Genomic DNA, 15,871 nt, shown 5'->3' with positions numbered 1-15,871 from the left:
TCTGCCAGATTTATAGATGTGTATCAATTTTTGGATCAAATTTGTCCGATCGCTGGCTGTTCACCTGCATTTATTCACCTATTTGTATTCGTGTGTATAATTAAACAACTCAAAATCAGAACAAACAAGATACATGAACTTTAATATATGATCCTGAAAGATCGAATTTTATATAAAATTAAACTTAGAAGAAGTACTGTTCCAAAATACCTAGGAATACCTACCTATACCTAGGAATACAAAATACCTACAAAATGAACCAAATAGTGGAATATGCGAGAAAATCTACAAAGAATATACCTATTGTTTTTAACTACCGTTTACCTGTTATTTACATTTTCTCCCTTTTCAGTTGTTTAGGTATAAAGATAACTTTCACTGTTGCTGTTTCTTTTATTTCTTATTCATTTATTTTTACTTTCGCTTATAAGAAGCATACATTGAGAAAGTATTGTAATCGTCAAAAAAAAATTCGAACTCGAGATTTGGACGAATTTCCAAGTTTCAGATTTCTCTGAGTTGGAAAAAGACATTTTTATAAAATGCCTTTCTGTTTGTAATAAATGTCATTCAAAAGCGCTTTATCTAAATGGATGAAATTTGATATATGATCTTTACACCAAATTTGTAGATTTATAGTAAATGGTGAGCAACGCACAACTATTCACAGGCAATCTGTCTAACTAGCTGTTTGAATATACGCTAACCCGATAACTATAAGACGAAGAGAGCTAGATGGCTGAAATTCGGTACACAGATTTAACATCAATACTATAGATACCTTTCAAATGGAGAGCCAAATCCAACGAAGTGTTGAATATCTATGAGCCTTTACTTTCATAAGCATGTAAACGCGATAATTCTAAAGCGCAATGACTTATATATCAAATTTGTTATATGATTTTGGGATTGTAAATGTATTTCTGCATCAAATTTTGGTTTCTATCGGTTGGGTAAAAACGCGTCTAAAACACAAATTTGATTTTCGGATACTATTAAAGTAATTTTGGGGATTAATCGCCAAAAAAAAAAAAAAAAAAAAAAAAAACTAACCCAAAGGGATACGTATAGATTCAGCGAAATTGCTAAATTTACACTAGAGATTAATATTTCGAAACTCTTGTAGTTTTTCAAAGTTTTTTTCTGCCTTATCCAAGATCCACGATTTTTGCGGCCCTGGAGAGCAACACTTTTATTAAAAAGTATGCGAGAAAGTTTTGTGGAGACACTCCTGCTCTTAGTATACAAAGAGAAAGCATTGTAATCGTCAAAAAATTCGAACTCTAGATTTGGATGAATGTCCATGTTTCAGACTGACTTACATGAGTTCTGAAAACACACTTTTGGAATTATGTCTGAACTAGCCTCACCTTGTTCACCTAATGTTCCATTGTACCGTGCGAAAAGTGTCTGTCTGCTTTCATACTCTTTTACAGAGCACTCATAATGAACTCTACAGCATTTATCATATCAAAAATGTATCACGGTATTTCCTGAATCTGAACAGAAGTCAGCATAAATGAGTTCAGAATGCCGAGCTTCTTCTGGGGCCGCGGTGGCCTGGTGGTAAGATCTCGGCTTTGGAACCGGAGGGTTTCAGGTTCGGGACCCGATTCCATCGAAGAACCGTCGTGTAAGGGGGTCTGTTGACGTTAAATCCGTCATGACCAAAACGTCCTCCCGCTGGTGTGGTGAGGTGTGGAGAGGGGGGTGCCAGCTCAGGTGTCGTCCTCGTCATCTGATCGCGGTTCAAAATTACGAGATCCATCTCAAAATAGCTCTAGTGTTGCTTTAAAAGGGACGTAAATATAACCAAACCAAACCAAACCAAACCGAACTTCTTCCGCACTTAGTTGTCGCAGTTATTAAGTATGATGTTCTGTGCCTCATTTTCATTAGGATTTTGTACAGGATTGTCACGCCACCGGGAAAACACTGGGAATTTAAAAATCGGCTTTAAAAAAAAACCCGGAAAATGCAGGGAAAATTGAAATTTTTTTTATAAAAACAGAGAAAACAGAGGGAATTTTAATTTTCGTAGTTATTTTTTTCGCATCTAAAAAATGCCAATCTCTAAAGATTGCAAGAATAAAAGATCGTAGTCATCGCTTCCAAAAACGAAACAATATCATTCGCGACTGTGTTATGTGGGAACTTGCACCGTTTCTACTCTCTCCCCCTGCAGAAATGGATGCTCATGTACGTGAATTGGTAAAAATGGATAAATAAAAAAATAATTTTGCTTTGTAATGTTATTTGTTAAGTAATAATTAAATTTGTATCATGATAACAAAAATGTGTTTTATTTCACACGAGTCCTTAATTTTGTGTGACTTACAATTAAATAGCATGAGAGGTAATATATCCCCCTCCCCTTAATATATAAATTTTATCTTGCTAAATTCTAGATATAAATAAAGATATTGTTTTCTTTATTTGTAAATATCAAAATTCTTTTAATATCCTGTTATTTCAAATAATTGCCGCTTCCTTTCTTTGATTTTTCCACGCTTTAAAATCATATTGCATTATAACTAGCATATTTACTCGTATCTTGAATAATTTGTAACCCTGTTATATTCTGGAGATAGTATTAAAACTGCTTTGTTTGATTAACATTATTTGTGTTATTTTAATTAATTCGGAATGCTCTTTTTCAGGACAAGTGTGCAATGTGGGCCATTTCAAATGCGACAAGAGCAACCTGTGCATTCCTTTAGGTTGGCTGTGCGATGGCGAAATCGACTGCTCGACGTCGAAAATCAACGATACCTCTGATGAAGATTTGTATCGATGTAAGTTGCTCATACTGTTTTCTAATTTTGCCCAAGTGGCATTGCAAGCCGCTGGAAATAAAAAAAAATAAAAAAATTACACTTTATTTCGATTGGTGTTATTCAACCACCACGGTAAAATGTCAACCGCCATGTCTCATTATTCATATTTACATGTTTATTCGCTTATATGCTACAATAAAATCAAACCACTCGGAATGGTTTTCCAAAAACTTTATTGTTTTAGTTTACTTTACTTATATTAATGTTCTGTTTTAAAGCAACACTAGTCTGTTTTGGGACGAACCTCGTCATTTTGAACCGCGATCAGTTGACGAGGACGACACCTGAGTTGGCACCCTCCTCTCCAAACTTCCACGTCACAGCAGTGGGTGGGCGTTTGGCCCCGACGGATTTAGCGTGCATCAGACCCGCTTATACGATGGTCCTTTAGTAGAGTCGAGCCTCGAACTTAAAACCTACCGGCCACCAGCGGCCCCAAAACTTTATTGCATACTGACTGATAGAGATACGTTTGTGTTTCAGAAGGATTGTTTTTCCCCCCAAGCGATTGAAACCAAAAGTGGACGCAGAACTAAAATTGCAGTTGGAAAGTCTTATATAAAATGTGATATATTTAAGTCACAGCTTTTTTGAGTTATCACGTAAAATTTTGGTTTCAATTTGGAGAAAAAATGCATCTAAAACGCAAATCACATTTATTGGAGAATATATGAGAAAGTTTTAGGGACATCTTCTGGTTTGAATGATTATGATATCGACTTTTTGCAAATTTTGTACCCGAAAAATTCCAGAAATCAGGAGTGGTCTACGCAAAACTTTCGCGCGTGCTCTTTAATAAACTTGTTGTGCCAGAGAACTCCTTGCATGACATTAGCTTGCAATAGTTATGAAATATTATCTTTTGGTGTGACTGTAGCATTTTTCTGAATGTTTCGTGTTATCCTTGGCGAATTATTTGGCTATTAATCCATAGCACGCTTTAATAGTATCCAAAAATTTAATTTGTGTTTTAGAACTCATTTTTCTGAACGGATTGGAATAAAAATTGAACACAAAAACCCATATCAAATTTGATATATTTAAGTCATAGCGTTTTTTGTGTTATCGCGTTTGCATGTTTCTGAAAATACAGACCGACAGACAGTCAACCTGTAGTCGGATTTCGCTCAAAGTTTGACAGGTGTCTACACTATAGATGTTAAATATGCGTACCGAATTTTATCTATCTAGATTGCTTCGCTTTGTGATTATCGTGTTAACTTATATACGGACAAACTTACTTCCTCTCAATAGATTTTACTCAAAACTTCATTGAAATGTGCAAATTTGGTGTAAAGACTGTATTCCAAATTTCAACTGTCTAGCTCAAAGCGTTTTACGAGTTATCTTTATCACAGACGATAGACCGACGGCCATTTTCCAAAAATATATTTTTCGAACATAGGGAGATCTAAAACTTGAAGATTCGTCAAAATATGGAGTTCAAATTTTTAGACGATTACTGTACTTCCTCTATGCTACGTATACGAGAAAGGAACAAAGACAAAATGGTAAAATTTGTCACTTTCTATTTATAAAAATGTAAAGGAAATGACATTAATTACACGGTTAGGCTACCAATAAATTTGTCCGAAATGGACGTGAAGGCTAGTTATGTAATAACGAAATCCCAAGCTTGACGAGTTAAAATAGCTGAAATGAACCGCCTTTAAACGGGGCCAGTTTTTGATTTATACTTACATTCGGGACATTTTTGATTACATAAAATGGAAGACAGCTCGCTTGAGGAATAAACCTGTACTTTAGTAGGTTCAGCTGCAAAAATAATCTTTGAATTAATAGAGAGAGAAAAAAGAATATCCATACGCTTTCTTTACACTGGATTCAATTGAGTCGAGCAAATTATGGGTCTTTAAATATATACAAAGAGTCATTAGAGCAAATTAATGGAAGTAAATAGATTGTAAGAGTCAAAGGTCAGACGATTTATTTAATTAATAAGCTTCGTGAGCCGAGCAACTTGTGTGTGGAAAGAAATGCCTCAAGCTAAAAATTTAATGTTCGCCATTGCGCAAATGGTAAAAGATATATGATAACGTCTTTCTTATCTAAAAAATATGCCAATAAAGTTTTAAATAAATTTTAAAGATATCTAGCATTTTGAAAAATAGATTTTTAAAAATTATTTTCTATTTTTTAATTTTAATTATTGGATAATATAATTAGCCCAATAAAAAATCACTAGTTGTCTTCTCACATTTTATTTTTCACTTAACTGTTCACAAACGCATACATTAAAGTTACACATTTAATACAACATATTTACATATAACACTCGAGAAATAGGCACAGATGTTGGCACCCTCCGCCTGCTTAAATATCGTCTGCACTGAGCATACGCCAATAGTTATGACAAATATTATGGAATCATTAAATCAATTCTTTCTCTAAATTAACATCATGGGTAAATGAAAATTTCATCAGATTAATTGACTAAACAATGATTCAGTTCTTATAATACTAAAATAGTGTACTGTTATCAAGAGCACACAAATGCACAAATTTCAGAACCCAGTTTCATTAGAATATAAGTAAAAAGCCGATTTCGAGATTCCATCTTTACAAAGCATGAAACTAGTTAAATAAAAGTTTATAAAAAGAATATATTAATGCTTAAATTAGTTTTTTAGCATCAAGGAACCTAAGAGAACTATTTTTAAAAGTCAATTTTTTCTAAACATTAAAATTAAGGGAGCATACTTTTTGCCTAAATTCTTTTAAATATTAATTTTATAAAGTTGAATGCAAAAAGGATGTTAGATAATATACAGAATATTCTTTCTCCCATATCTAACCAATATTTTAAAATATTTATTATGAAAAGTCTTGTAAATAATTTGAGGTACGAACAAGGGAAATTTTATAATAAAGATGAATGTTTGTTTGTGTGTTGGCGATCTATGAGCTAGACCCTTTAGCCCTAGAGCTACCAAACTTGATACATATATGCTTTGGAATGTGCACCTGGAAGAACGATTTTTAAAAAAAAATTTTTAATTGAGATTTTAATAAAAAATTAAGCAAAATATTGACGTATTTTCACAATAGCCTCCGAAAATAATACAGTTAAAAAATAATTTTTGAATGAACTTCAAATAAAAAAAAAATTCAATAAGGTCAATTATTTTTTTTTTTGTCATATAAAACTTTATTCATATTTTATTATTTTTTAAAAAAATATTTTAAACGTGTTTTCCAATAAGAATTCTAAAAATTCTGTACAAATAGAAACCTTTCGAACGGTAATATAAAAGCGTAAGAATTTTGGGTGAATACTAAAGTTATTGATAAAGGTCAGAAATGAAGTTGTATGTTTTTGTTTTAAAATCCGAATAATTATCCTGTCCTTAACGCAAATCATTATTGGTATAGCAAATTTCAGGCAGGCAAACGATATATTTATTTAATTCTGGAAAAAAATTGTAAAAGATTTAAATTTTTAAAAAAATTGTATAAGATTTAAATTTTTAAAAAAATTGTAAAAGATTAAAATTTTTAAAGAAATTGTAAAAGATTTAAATTTTTATTTAAAATACTATTAATATGAAGAAAAATGGTGAATATTACATTATTTTAGGTTAGAAATTGACAAATAATTTACTCATTCTTTGCGAATTTTGGGAAAGTTCACAGAAAATAAGGAAATACATTGTAAAATAAACAGAATGGCATAAGGTTTCTAAAATAGTTTGAATTATATATCTATCAAAATTTGAAGCTTAAAAATAGTTTGCTGATAAAGCCATTTATGCCAACTTACATAGCATATTTAAACCAAAATTTCAACAATCATTAATCCTGACGGACCAACAGGTAACCAAAGGCGTCTAGTGCGCCATAAATAAAGACAGATAATTTAATTATTTAAGATAGAACTGATACAAAATTTACACATAGTTTTTCTTCTTCTAAATTTAGAAAAGATCTTGAAAGACTTGAGAAAAGAAAATTCGTCAAAAATCGCAGAACATCAGAAACATGCATTCAAATTAATTCTAATATTAACTTTTACTCAAGAGTTATCTGAAGTATCTCTATCTTCCAACTTCTAATTTCCCGTTGAATCAAATTGATTCATAACTGATGTCTACTAGTGAGAATACAGCCTTCTAAATATGCAAGAATACGGTTACAAATTTAGTGAAAAGTCAATAATTATTCTAATAAAATCAATGGAGTTGGTCTCTTGCATGTTCTCTAATAAAGTTATCTTTACCACATTCCACATAATATTGTGGATTTAGGGCAAGCGCACGAATGCCACGAGAGCTAATATTTTTAATTTTTAGAGTCCCACACATGAGAATTATGTGTTTAGTAATGAAATCAATACTTCTGTATTACTAACCGCATGTCATTGGCGATTCAAAAGTTAGAGAAGTGTCTGTTAGCGTGCGATCTTTGTCAATAAATTGCTGGAATGCCGTTACTATTTAAATTCCTAAAAATCGAATACTATTTTGCACGTTTTTTTTCTTTTTTCCTCGACTGATTAAAATCAAAATGTAATGCATATCTACAGTTTATAATTAAGAGATCACATACCAAATTAAGTCCTTGCGTTTCTTATCGCTTTTATATTCGTCCATAATCTAAGATAGACCGAAATCAGCTCATTGACAAATTCGTTTCCATATTGACGCAGATCCATACTTAAGATGTTGTATGTACGTAATAAATGTTATCTGTTTAGCTCTTTTCGTTTCTTACCTTGTACTCGGGCAGATAGATTTCCTACGAATGGATTTCGTTCAAATTTTGATAGAAATCTCCAAATTTGTTGTTACGACAATATGCCAAATTCCATTCATCTAACTGAAATCATTTTCGAGTTCACAGCTAGATAGGCATCATTCCGATCATTTCAGTCTTTTGGAGGTTTGAAAAGTAGAGATGTGTTAAAATGAGAGTATGATTTTTTTTTTTTTTTTTTTATTGATGGCAATACTTTCTATTTACATAATTCACATATGAAGAAGTAAAAATGTATTTCCTTTCATGAATTTAGGTTATTATTTTTCAATTAAATACTTCTGACCTTAGAAAAGGGTTTATGTGCGAACACTCGAATGCAATCTCACCTGATAGTAGATTCTCACGGAATTTTTTTACCATCCTATTAAAATAGCACTGATTTCTGTATCATCCATTTGAATAGAAACCATTAACCTGTGGATTATATATTTATCGAGAAAACTAAGGAGACAATGATATTTGTTATGACCTTTTTAAAATACGGTATATAAAGTACATTTATTTCCTACAGTAACTTGTAAAACAAATGTTATTGTCGGGGAGACAGTAGTATTTGTTTTACAAAGATTTAAGGTTCTACAAGTTTTGTTTAACATCGTTTTTAAGGTATCTTTAAATCTTTTTTGTTTGCACTCTTTCCCACGGTTTCAACATTTTTTCTTCAAAAAAAAAAAAAAAAAAGTTGCGTACTTTGTCTAAGAAATGCCATGCATTTTTAGCAATGTCACCGTGCTTTAGTCCTTAAATAATTTCGCATACCTTCCAATGAATCCCCCCCCCTCTCCCCTTATAAAATTTTGAACTTTGGATAAGAGAGACCAAGAGTTCATTAACTCCATGCAGTCTAGTTGCAAATCACACATTTAGTTGATAGTTACAAATGACAGATCTTTGCCATGAATCTAACATTTTTGAATTTCTTTTGAGAAAACGTGTTTTTGAAGTCTTTTTCTTTCTTACTTGCCGATTCATACCAAAATTTGACGCAGAACTAAAAATTGAATCAAGACAGCGAATTTCATTGATTTAAGTCACTGTGTTTATGAATGATCGCGTTTTCATGCATAAGAAAATAAAGACTTCTACATATGCTTGGCATATTTGGTTCAAAATTTGATAAGAATCTCTATTGTAGAGACTAAATTCGTGTAGCTTATTTTATTTCTATGGCTCTTTGCGTTCTGTAATTATTTCCATTTGTACTCAAACAGTCGGACAGACAGATGTTTTCTGAACAGATTTTGCTCATCATTTAATAGATATTTACAAATGTATTAGAAATTATTGAAAATCTGAAATTTTTATGCAAGTACCAGAAGTTTGTATTAGTCAGCAAGAACTGAAAGTTTATCTCTGCATTTTATAAACATGTTTGGAGAAATTAGCTATCGTTTGCAAATATTCTTCTTTCAATTAAATGCGAAAAGTAATGTTTTATGACAGAAAGTACGAATTTATCGTTTGATTTTTCATGTGTATTGGAAGGAAAAAAGTGGTCTGCTTTTCTGAATTAATATGAGATCATTTTGCACTTTTTATTCTAATTAAATCGATTTATCAGCAATTATTTCGCATAGCATATATTTATTATATATATTTACAAATAAAACTTAATTTCGCCAGCTACTCGTGATATTTTGTAGCCAACACCGGCTTGTCACTCTTCAGCTATCTCGTAGGCCGTGGCTCATTAAAAATTGAGCGCGCATGCTGTGATATTCTCGGAATTCTAACTTGTTTAGAAACTTGTGTCCTGGAATGTTATCTGTTTATGATACGTTAACTCCTCGAACTTTCCGTGGAAAGTTGCATCTCGGATTCACTGCTTTTTTTTTTGTTTGTTACTTGCGATGCATCTGTTAAATGCTTGACAATAATGCTTACTCCCCCCCCCTCCCCTGCGCACTTTTCTGCAACTTGATGAGTTGCGAATAAGTCATTTTTGAGTTGTTTGAACTAAAATGACCCGGCAGAAGCATCCTCTTTTGACTTGGATTGACGAAATTCTCAGAATCTTAATTAAATGTCCGATTTTTTTTTTTTATTTCGTATACGAAATATAGAGAAAGTGTTGTAATCGCAAAAAAAAAATTGGAATTAGAGATTTTGACGCATCTCCATGTTTTAGACCATCTATGTTCGAAAAATACATTTTTGGGAAATGTCCGTATGTCACTCTGTGATAAAGATAACTCAAAAACGCTTTAAGTTAAATGGATGAAACTTGGTATATGGTCTTTATACTGAATTTGTAGGTTTCTATCAAATTTTGTGCAAAAGCCATTCAGAGGAAGTCTGTCTGTACGGCTTTTCGAATGTAACTTTACATGATAACTACAAAACGAAGAGAGTTAGATGAATAAAGTTTGGTACACAGATTTAACATCTATAGAGTAGACACATCACATTTTAAGTGAAATCCAACAAGAGGTTGAATGTCTGTTCAGCTTGCACTTTAAGAGCGTAGTGATTTAATTATATCAAATTTGGTCTGTGATTTTGTAACTTCAATTGTATTTCTGAGCCATTCGGTTGGGGAAATCACCTCTAAAACATAAATTCTATTTTTGGATACTATTAATCACATGCCAAGGATTAATCGCCAAAATACTCGCCAATGATTACGCGATAGATTCCGTAAAAATACTTAATTCGCGTTAAAGGTTAATATTTCGTAATTATTGTACGCCAATAGCATGTAAGGCGTTCTTTGCCTTAGTCAAAGTCCATATTTTTTTCCCGAGGAGTGGGGAATAAACATTATTAGGAAATATTCAGGAGACCATTTTCACTGTCTTTACTTCTGATTAATAGTATAATTTATATATATATTGTTACAAAATTTTTCTTCTACAACAAATACCGCCACTCAATTGTAATTACTCAGCGCATTTAATTGCTATAGTTCAGCAGCTTTCTTGCTGTCTAATCCTCCAAGACCTCTTATTTGTCGGCGACTCCGACTCCTCTCACACACACACAACTTTTGACGATCCACACAACTTCTTCCGATACACACGACTTCTTGGACGATCCACATAACAACAACAACTTCGTAGCTTGATGGTTGGGTTGACGGGGCGCCTAGCCCCGGTAAGGAGAGACTTCACAGTGCTTTGCTGTCTATACTTTGCCGTGGCCGTCTTCGACGAAATTTGGAGATGACGAGTGTCAGGACTCATTGTGATTGTCTGATATTAGGGTGAAGGGGGGGGGGGATACGCTGCCGTTGGGCTTAGTAAGTTTTTACTGCTCGTGAGCTAGAATTGGCTATTGAGATACAGTATAATTTGAGTTTGAAAAAATAAAAGTTAGGAAGAAAAACTAAGGGGCTGAGATAAATTAAAGTAGTATATTACGGGGTCTTCTAGAGTTTGTAGATGGTTTATATTTAGGGATTTTAGCTATTGCTTCATTTTCATTCTTATCCATGTTTTTAAAGAAGTTAGTGGCTAGATTTTGAATGAATTTTTTAAGAGGGGGATAGTCTAGGCATAAGTACATATTTGTATTGGGCATGTAGTATTTCATATTGCAGAAATTTCTAATTAAGTTATTTTGCTGGCGTTCAATAAGTCTAAGATTAGTCTTGGCAGCATATCCCCACACAGGGCAGGCATAAGTTAATACTGGACGCAAGTAGGAAGAGTAAATAAGCATTTTATTTTGTCTACTCATTTTGGAGTTTCGAGAAATTAAGGGATAAAATTTACGAGTAAGGTCTCGAAACTTTTTAGCTGTGTAAATAAAGTGGGGTTTCCAAGTTAATTTACTATCTAGAATAACACCTAAATATTTGCATTCCTTAGACCACGGGACAGTTTGATTTTTAATTTTAACTGGGGAGAAATTCTTTTTACAGTTATTTTTATTAAAAACTATAGCTTCAGTTTTACTAGCATTTATTTCAATTTTCCATTCGACGAACCAGTCCTCAAGAGATTTAATATGTCGGTTTAAAGCTATGGTAATGAAATTTTGATTTTTGTTTCTAGCTAGTATTGCAGTGTCATCAGCGTACATGCACAACATAGTGTTAAATTGCTTGGGGATATCATTAATAAACAAGGAAAATAAAATTGGCCCTAGTTTAGATCCTTGAGGTACACCTGCAAGAATAGGTTTTACTTCCGAAAATTCATTGTTTATCTTGATTTTAAAGGATCTGTAACTGAGGTAAGAAATTATAATTTTGATAAGGTGTGGGGGTATGTTGTAATTAATTAGCTTGTATATAAGACCATCTTGCCAAACTCTGTCAAAAGCTTTCTGAATGTCAAGGAAAACCGCTGCAGTTTTTTGTTTATTTTCAAAACCTTCTTCAATGAATTCTACTGCTCTAATTAATTGGTGGGTTGTAGATAGGTTACGGCGAAATCCAAATTGTTCAGGTGTTAGTATATTATGTTCTTCTAGGTAATTATTTAATCTATTGAGAATTATCTGTTCAGCAATTTTGCTGACAGAAGAGAGTAGGGATATGGGTCTATAACTGCAGGGATCAGTTGGGTCTTTTCCTGGTAACAACTTCGTAGCTTCTGAGTGCCCGTCTTTTATAGTTCCGGGAGGCGGGGCTAGAATCCTCTGACCAATCAGGGCGTACCTGGCTGCATCTCGGTTGTTAGTGGATGGATCTTGAAAGTTCTCGAACTTTCCGGTACTATCCATTTAGTCGCTAAACTCGCCAAATTTATCACCAAGCCGCCAAATGCTCGCCAAGTCTGTCGCCAAGCTCTAAGTTCATTGATCTCAGCACGTACAGGACCGATCGTACAACGGTCTTTCTTACGATGACTCTATTCGTGCCGGGTAGCAATATTATAGGTTCGTAACAATATATATATTAATCAGGCGGGAGTGCTCTGCCTGGATTTACTCTTATATTAACACAGTATGACGAATTTTTGTTCAAAGTATAATGAAAAAAAAAAAAAAAATGATGGTGGATTTTAGGTGACTTTTTTTTTTACGAAAATTAAAAAAAAAAAAAAAATGAATTCAAATATTTTCTTGCCTGTTTGTAATGTTGGTATTTACCGAATTCCGTTTTTCTGAAAGCTTGAATTTTGGAGTTATTGCTTTCACATACATGCAAACTGACAGACGGACAATCCTTTGACGAATTAGGTTCAAAATTCAAAACAGATCTACAATTCTATTTATAAAATATGATCACCCCTTGCTGCTGATTTAAATTGTATTAACTTTCACCATTGAAGCAACACGAAAGTAGGACGGATTTTGTTATTTTGAACAATGATTAAAAGATTTAGATTACCCTTGAATCGGTGCTTTTCTCTTTATATTCCAGTACATGTAATGACCGAAATTGTGGCGTTTCTAAATTAATTTAAAAACCAAATGCTTGAATAAAATATTAATTCAAATTATATAAAAAAAGAACAGTTTTGAAATTAAAAGTATTTGACATGATGTAATCATTTCGAGGTTGTAGATAAAACGTAGAATTAAAATTTGAATGTATGTTATTTTTAAATTGTAATTAGCACATCTGCATTTTGTCTTGGGCATATGTCATTTGAAATTCTACTGCTTTCGTTGGCGTGTTTCATTTTGAACTAATTTAACTATTTTCCCCCCTCATTTTTAAAATTCAATTTTTCTTTGTGCATTTCTTTTTAACAACAATGACAGTTTTAAAGGTTTGGAACCCAGTTTTTTCATTTTAATTCACGTTTTACTGATTAAATCCCATTTTAATATGTCTTAAGAATTTGTGTTGGTAATCGTACCGTTTTTCTTCTTTTGTTCTACATTCTTCAGATGTTTTTTATCAATCGATATGACTAAATATTTTCCCATAGCCAAGCTTGAAATCTGGATTTTGCAAAATTTTTATCCATAAAAGTTTTATGATCGCATTTTCCTGATAAACTCAGAAATAAAAATGGCGCGAAAGATAGCCGCCGGATAACAAACGCGTAAAAGCCACTAAACGTTCATGCACAATCGTGCATCCGAAGGAATTACTGCCCAATTTTTCAATCTACTTTCTGAATAACTCAAATGCCGCGATGTCTCCTCGCACGCCGGTTCTGTTTTGCATCCAAAATCGAGACAGTTTTTTGCTTCTTTGTTGTCGCTTTTATCACTCTTCGTGCGAATAATTCCGATTAGCTGGTCTCACGTTGGTGGTTCGATAAGAACATCATTCTCCGCGGCATTGGTTCGCAGAAGGATTCAGGGTTATTATCACTGTTCCATTTGTTTTTCTATATTTTATTTCCTTCTTTCCTGTTTTGGTTCACGCAGACTAAATTTGTAACACGCCATGTTAGGACTGGTCGGAATATGCTCTTTGATCTCCAGATCTTGGAATATTTATATCTTTACAAATAAAGGCTTTTCATGAACTGTGTGTTTATTTTATTTTTTTATGTAGACAGTTTAATACAATTTATAATCGTTTTAATTGGAGAGGAATGAAAATGTTGTCGTGAAATTATCGCTCATTCAGCTTTTGAATAGTTCCCCTCCCCCGTTTTTTTTTACCCACAGTGGAGTTATTATCTACCATAAATGAAAGAAAGATTTCATTTTATTTATTATTCGAAATGATAAATGAAAGAAATATAATATAAATTTCCATATTTTTCTAAAGGAAGTGATTCGACCGCTTTCAAAAATTTACAAGAATGACCGTGATTCCATTCCACAAACTTAAAAAAGTATTATGAAAATCTGACGTAATTTTAAATAATTCGAACTATTTACATTTTCATACAATAATAACAATATATACTTATATTTGCATTTTCAAGCATTTGAATTTTCTAAGCTTACTTTTATTTTTTTGGAGGGGGGGGGGAGACATTCTGAATAATGTTGCTTCTATATTCTTCTTTGCTAGCAATTTTATTTATTTTTAGTCGAATTTTTATGCATCGACAATCTCTCTTATTTGAATTTTTTTTTTAAAGGAATCTTTGAATTTCAATAGCATAACAATTTCTGCATATAGTATAGAATTTTTATTATAGTCAAAAACCGCCCAAAAATTTGGATTTTAGCAAAAATATAAATTAAATAATGAAAGAAAAAGTAAACTATTTCATTGATTCTTACTGCATTAGAATTCGTAGAAAACAGGATGATTGTTTTCTAATCCCTTCCTAATCTGGAGCGTAATTTTAAAATAATTTTTTGAACTCGAAATTATTAAATAGTTTAGGTTTTTTTGTTCATTGTTTTCTAAAGAGAAATCTTTTAAAAAAGGCTTCGTAAAAGTCATAGAAAGTAAGAGGGAAAAATTTTAAACGCGGCGAAAAAGTATGTAATTTTAATAAGAATGGTACTTCAATTTTGAAAAATCTCTTTTTATTGTACATTTTTAAAAATAAATTTCTTTATTAGTTTAATTCAAATTTAACCTTAAAAAATCAACTATGAATAATGGTTTTTGATAAGAAAATAATGAAAATCTTACTATACATATTTCTATGTGCACACACACATACACGCACACACGCACGCACAGAAAGCTCACTGTATGTACAACTGAAAATCCTAAATGTTTTCCCCACATACCCATATTTATTAACTAAAATTTTAAGCCCAATAGATCTATTTAAATGATTTAAATAATCTGCAGTAAAAATATTAATAAAAGGCTAGTGGTCTATATCACCTTGTGAACTTTATTTGTAGTTCAGTATGCTGTCTAATTTGACACCTTACACATATGAAACAAATGGATCATTTTGTCCCCTTTATTTATATTTATTGTTTAAGAAATAAATAAAGAGGATTTGAACTTTTAATACGAAACATCTTAGCATCTTAATTTTTAAGCTTTATTCGTCTTTATTTTAAAAATTTACTTTTAATAATATACAGGTGCGACAGAAAAACCCGGAGAAACAAATTTTAATATTACTTCATTAAAAATAAATAAATTAACAAAATAAAGCAAATAATAATAAGATTAGACATTTACTGATAAATAAATTTAATTGGTTTCAAAGTGGCCGGTTTTTGCAGTGATGCAGAGGCGCAAACTCTTATTGAAATTTTCAGCAGTATTTCTTTAATTTATTCCATTCCCGCCGAAGCCATTGCTTTAGAGTTTCCAAACTTTTATGTCGTTTAGAGCAAACCCTAGACTCCAAAATGGACCATACACTTTAAACATGGGATTGAGATTCGGCGAGTTTTGTGCCCATTCTCCAGATGATATCACTTCCAGAAAATATTCCTTCCACCACCTCTTCTGTCTTTTTAGCCTTGTGAACTGATGC

The 15,871-nt window shown here is 32.2% G+C and overlaps 1 protein-coding gene across 5 annotated transcripts in view; it reads left to right on the top strand.

The window, feature by feature from the left end:
• The window catches only part of LOC129972445 (low-density lipoprotein receptor-related protein 1-like), a 199,773-nt gene that overhangs the window by 41,035 nt on the left and 142,867 nt on the right, over positions 1-15,871 (top strand). For all 5 annotated transcript variants that reach the window (XM_056086584.1, XM_056086586.1, XM_056086587.1 and 2 more), the window contains exon 2: positions 2,661-2,795. In XM_056086584.1, coding sequence (XP_055942559.1) covers positions 2,661-2,795 — 135 coding nt within the window. The remainder of the gene's footprint in view (positions 1-2,660; positions 2,796-15,871) is intronic.

The sequence above is a fragment of the Argiope bruennichi genome, chromosome 6 (assembly GCF_947563725.1).
Source record: "Argiope bruennichi chromosome 6, qqArgBrue1.1, whole genome shotgun sequence".
In the NCBI taxonomy this organism is placed as follows: Eukaryota; Metazoa; Arthropoda; class Arachnida; order Araneae; family Araneidae; genus Argiope; species Argiope bruennichi.
Note: the sequence above shows the minus strand (reverse complement) of the source record. Positions and strands in the feature narration are given on the sequence as shown.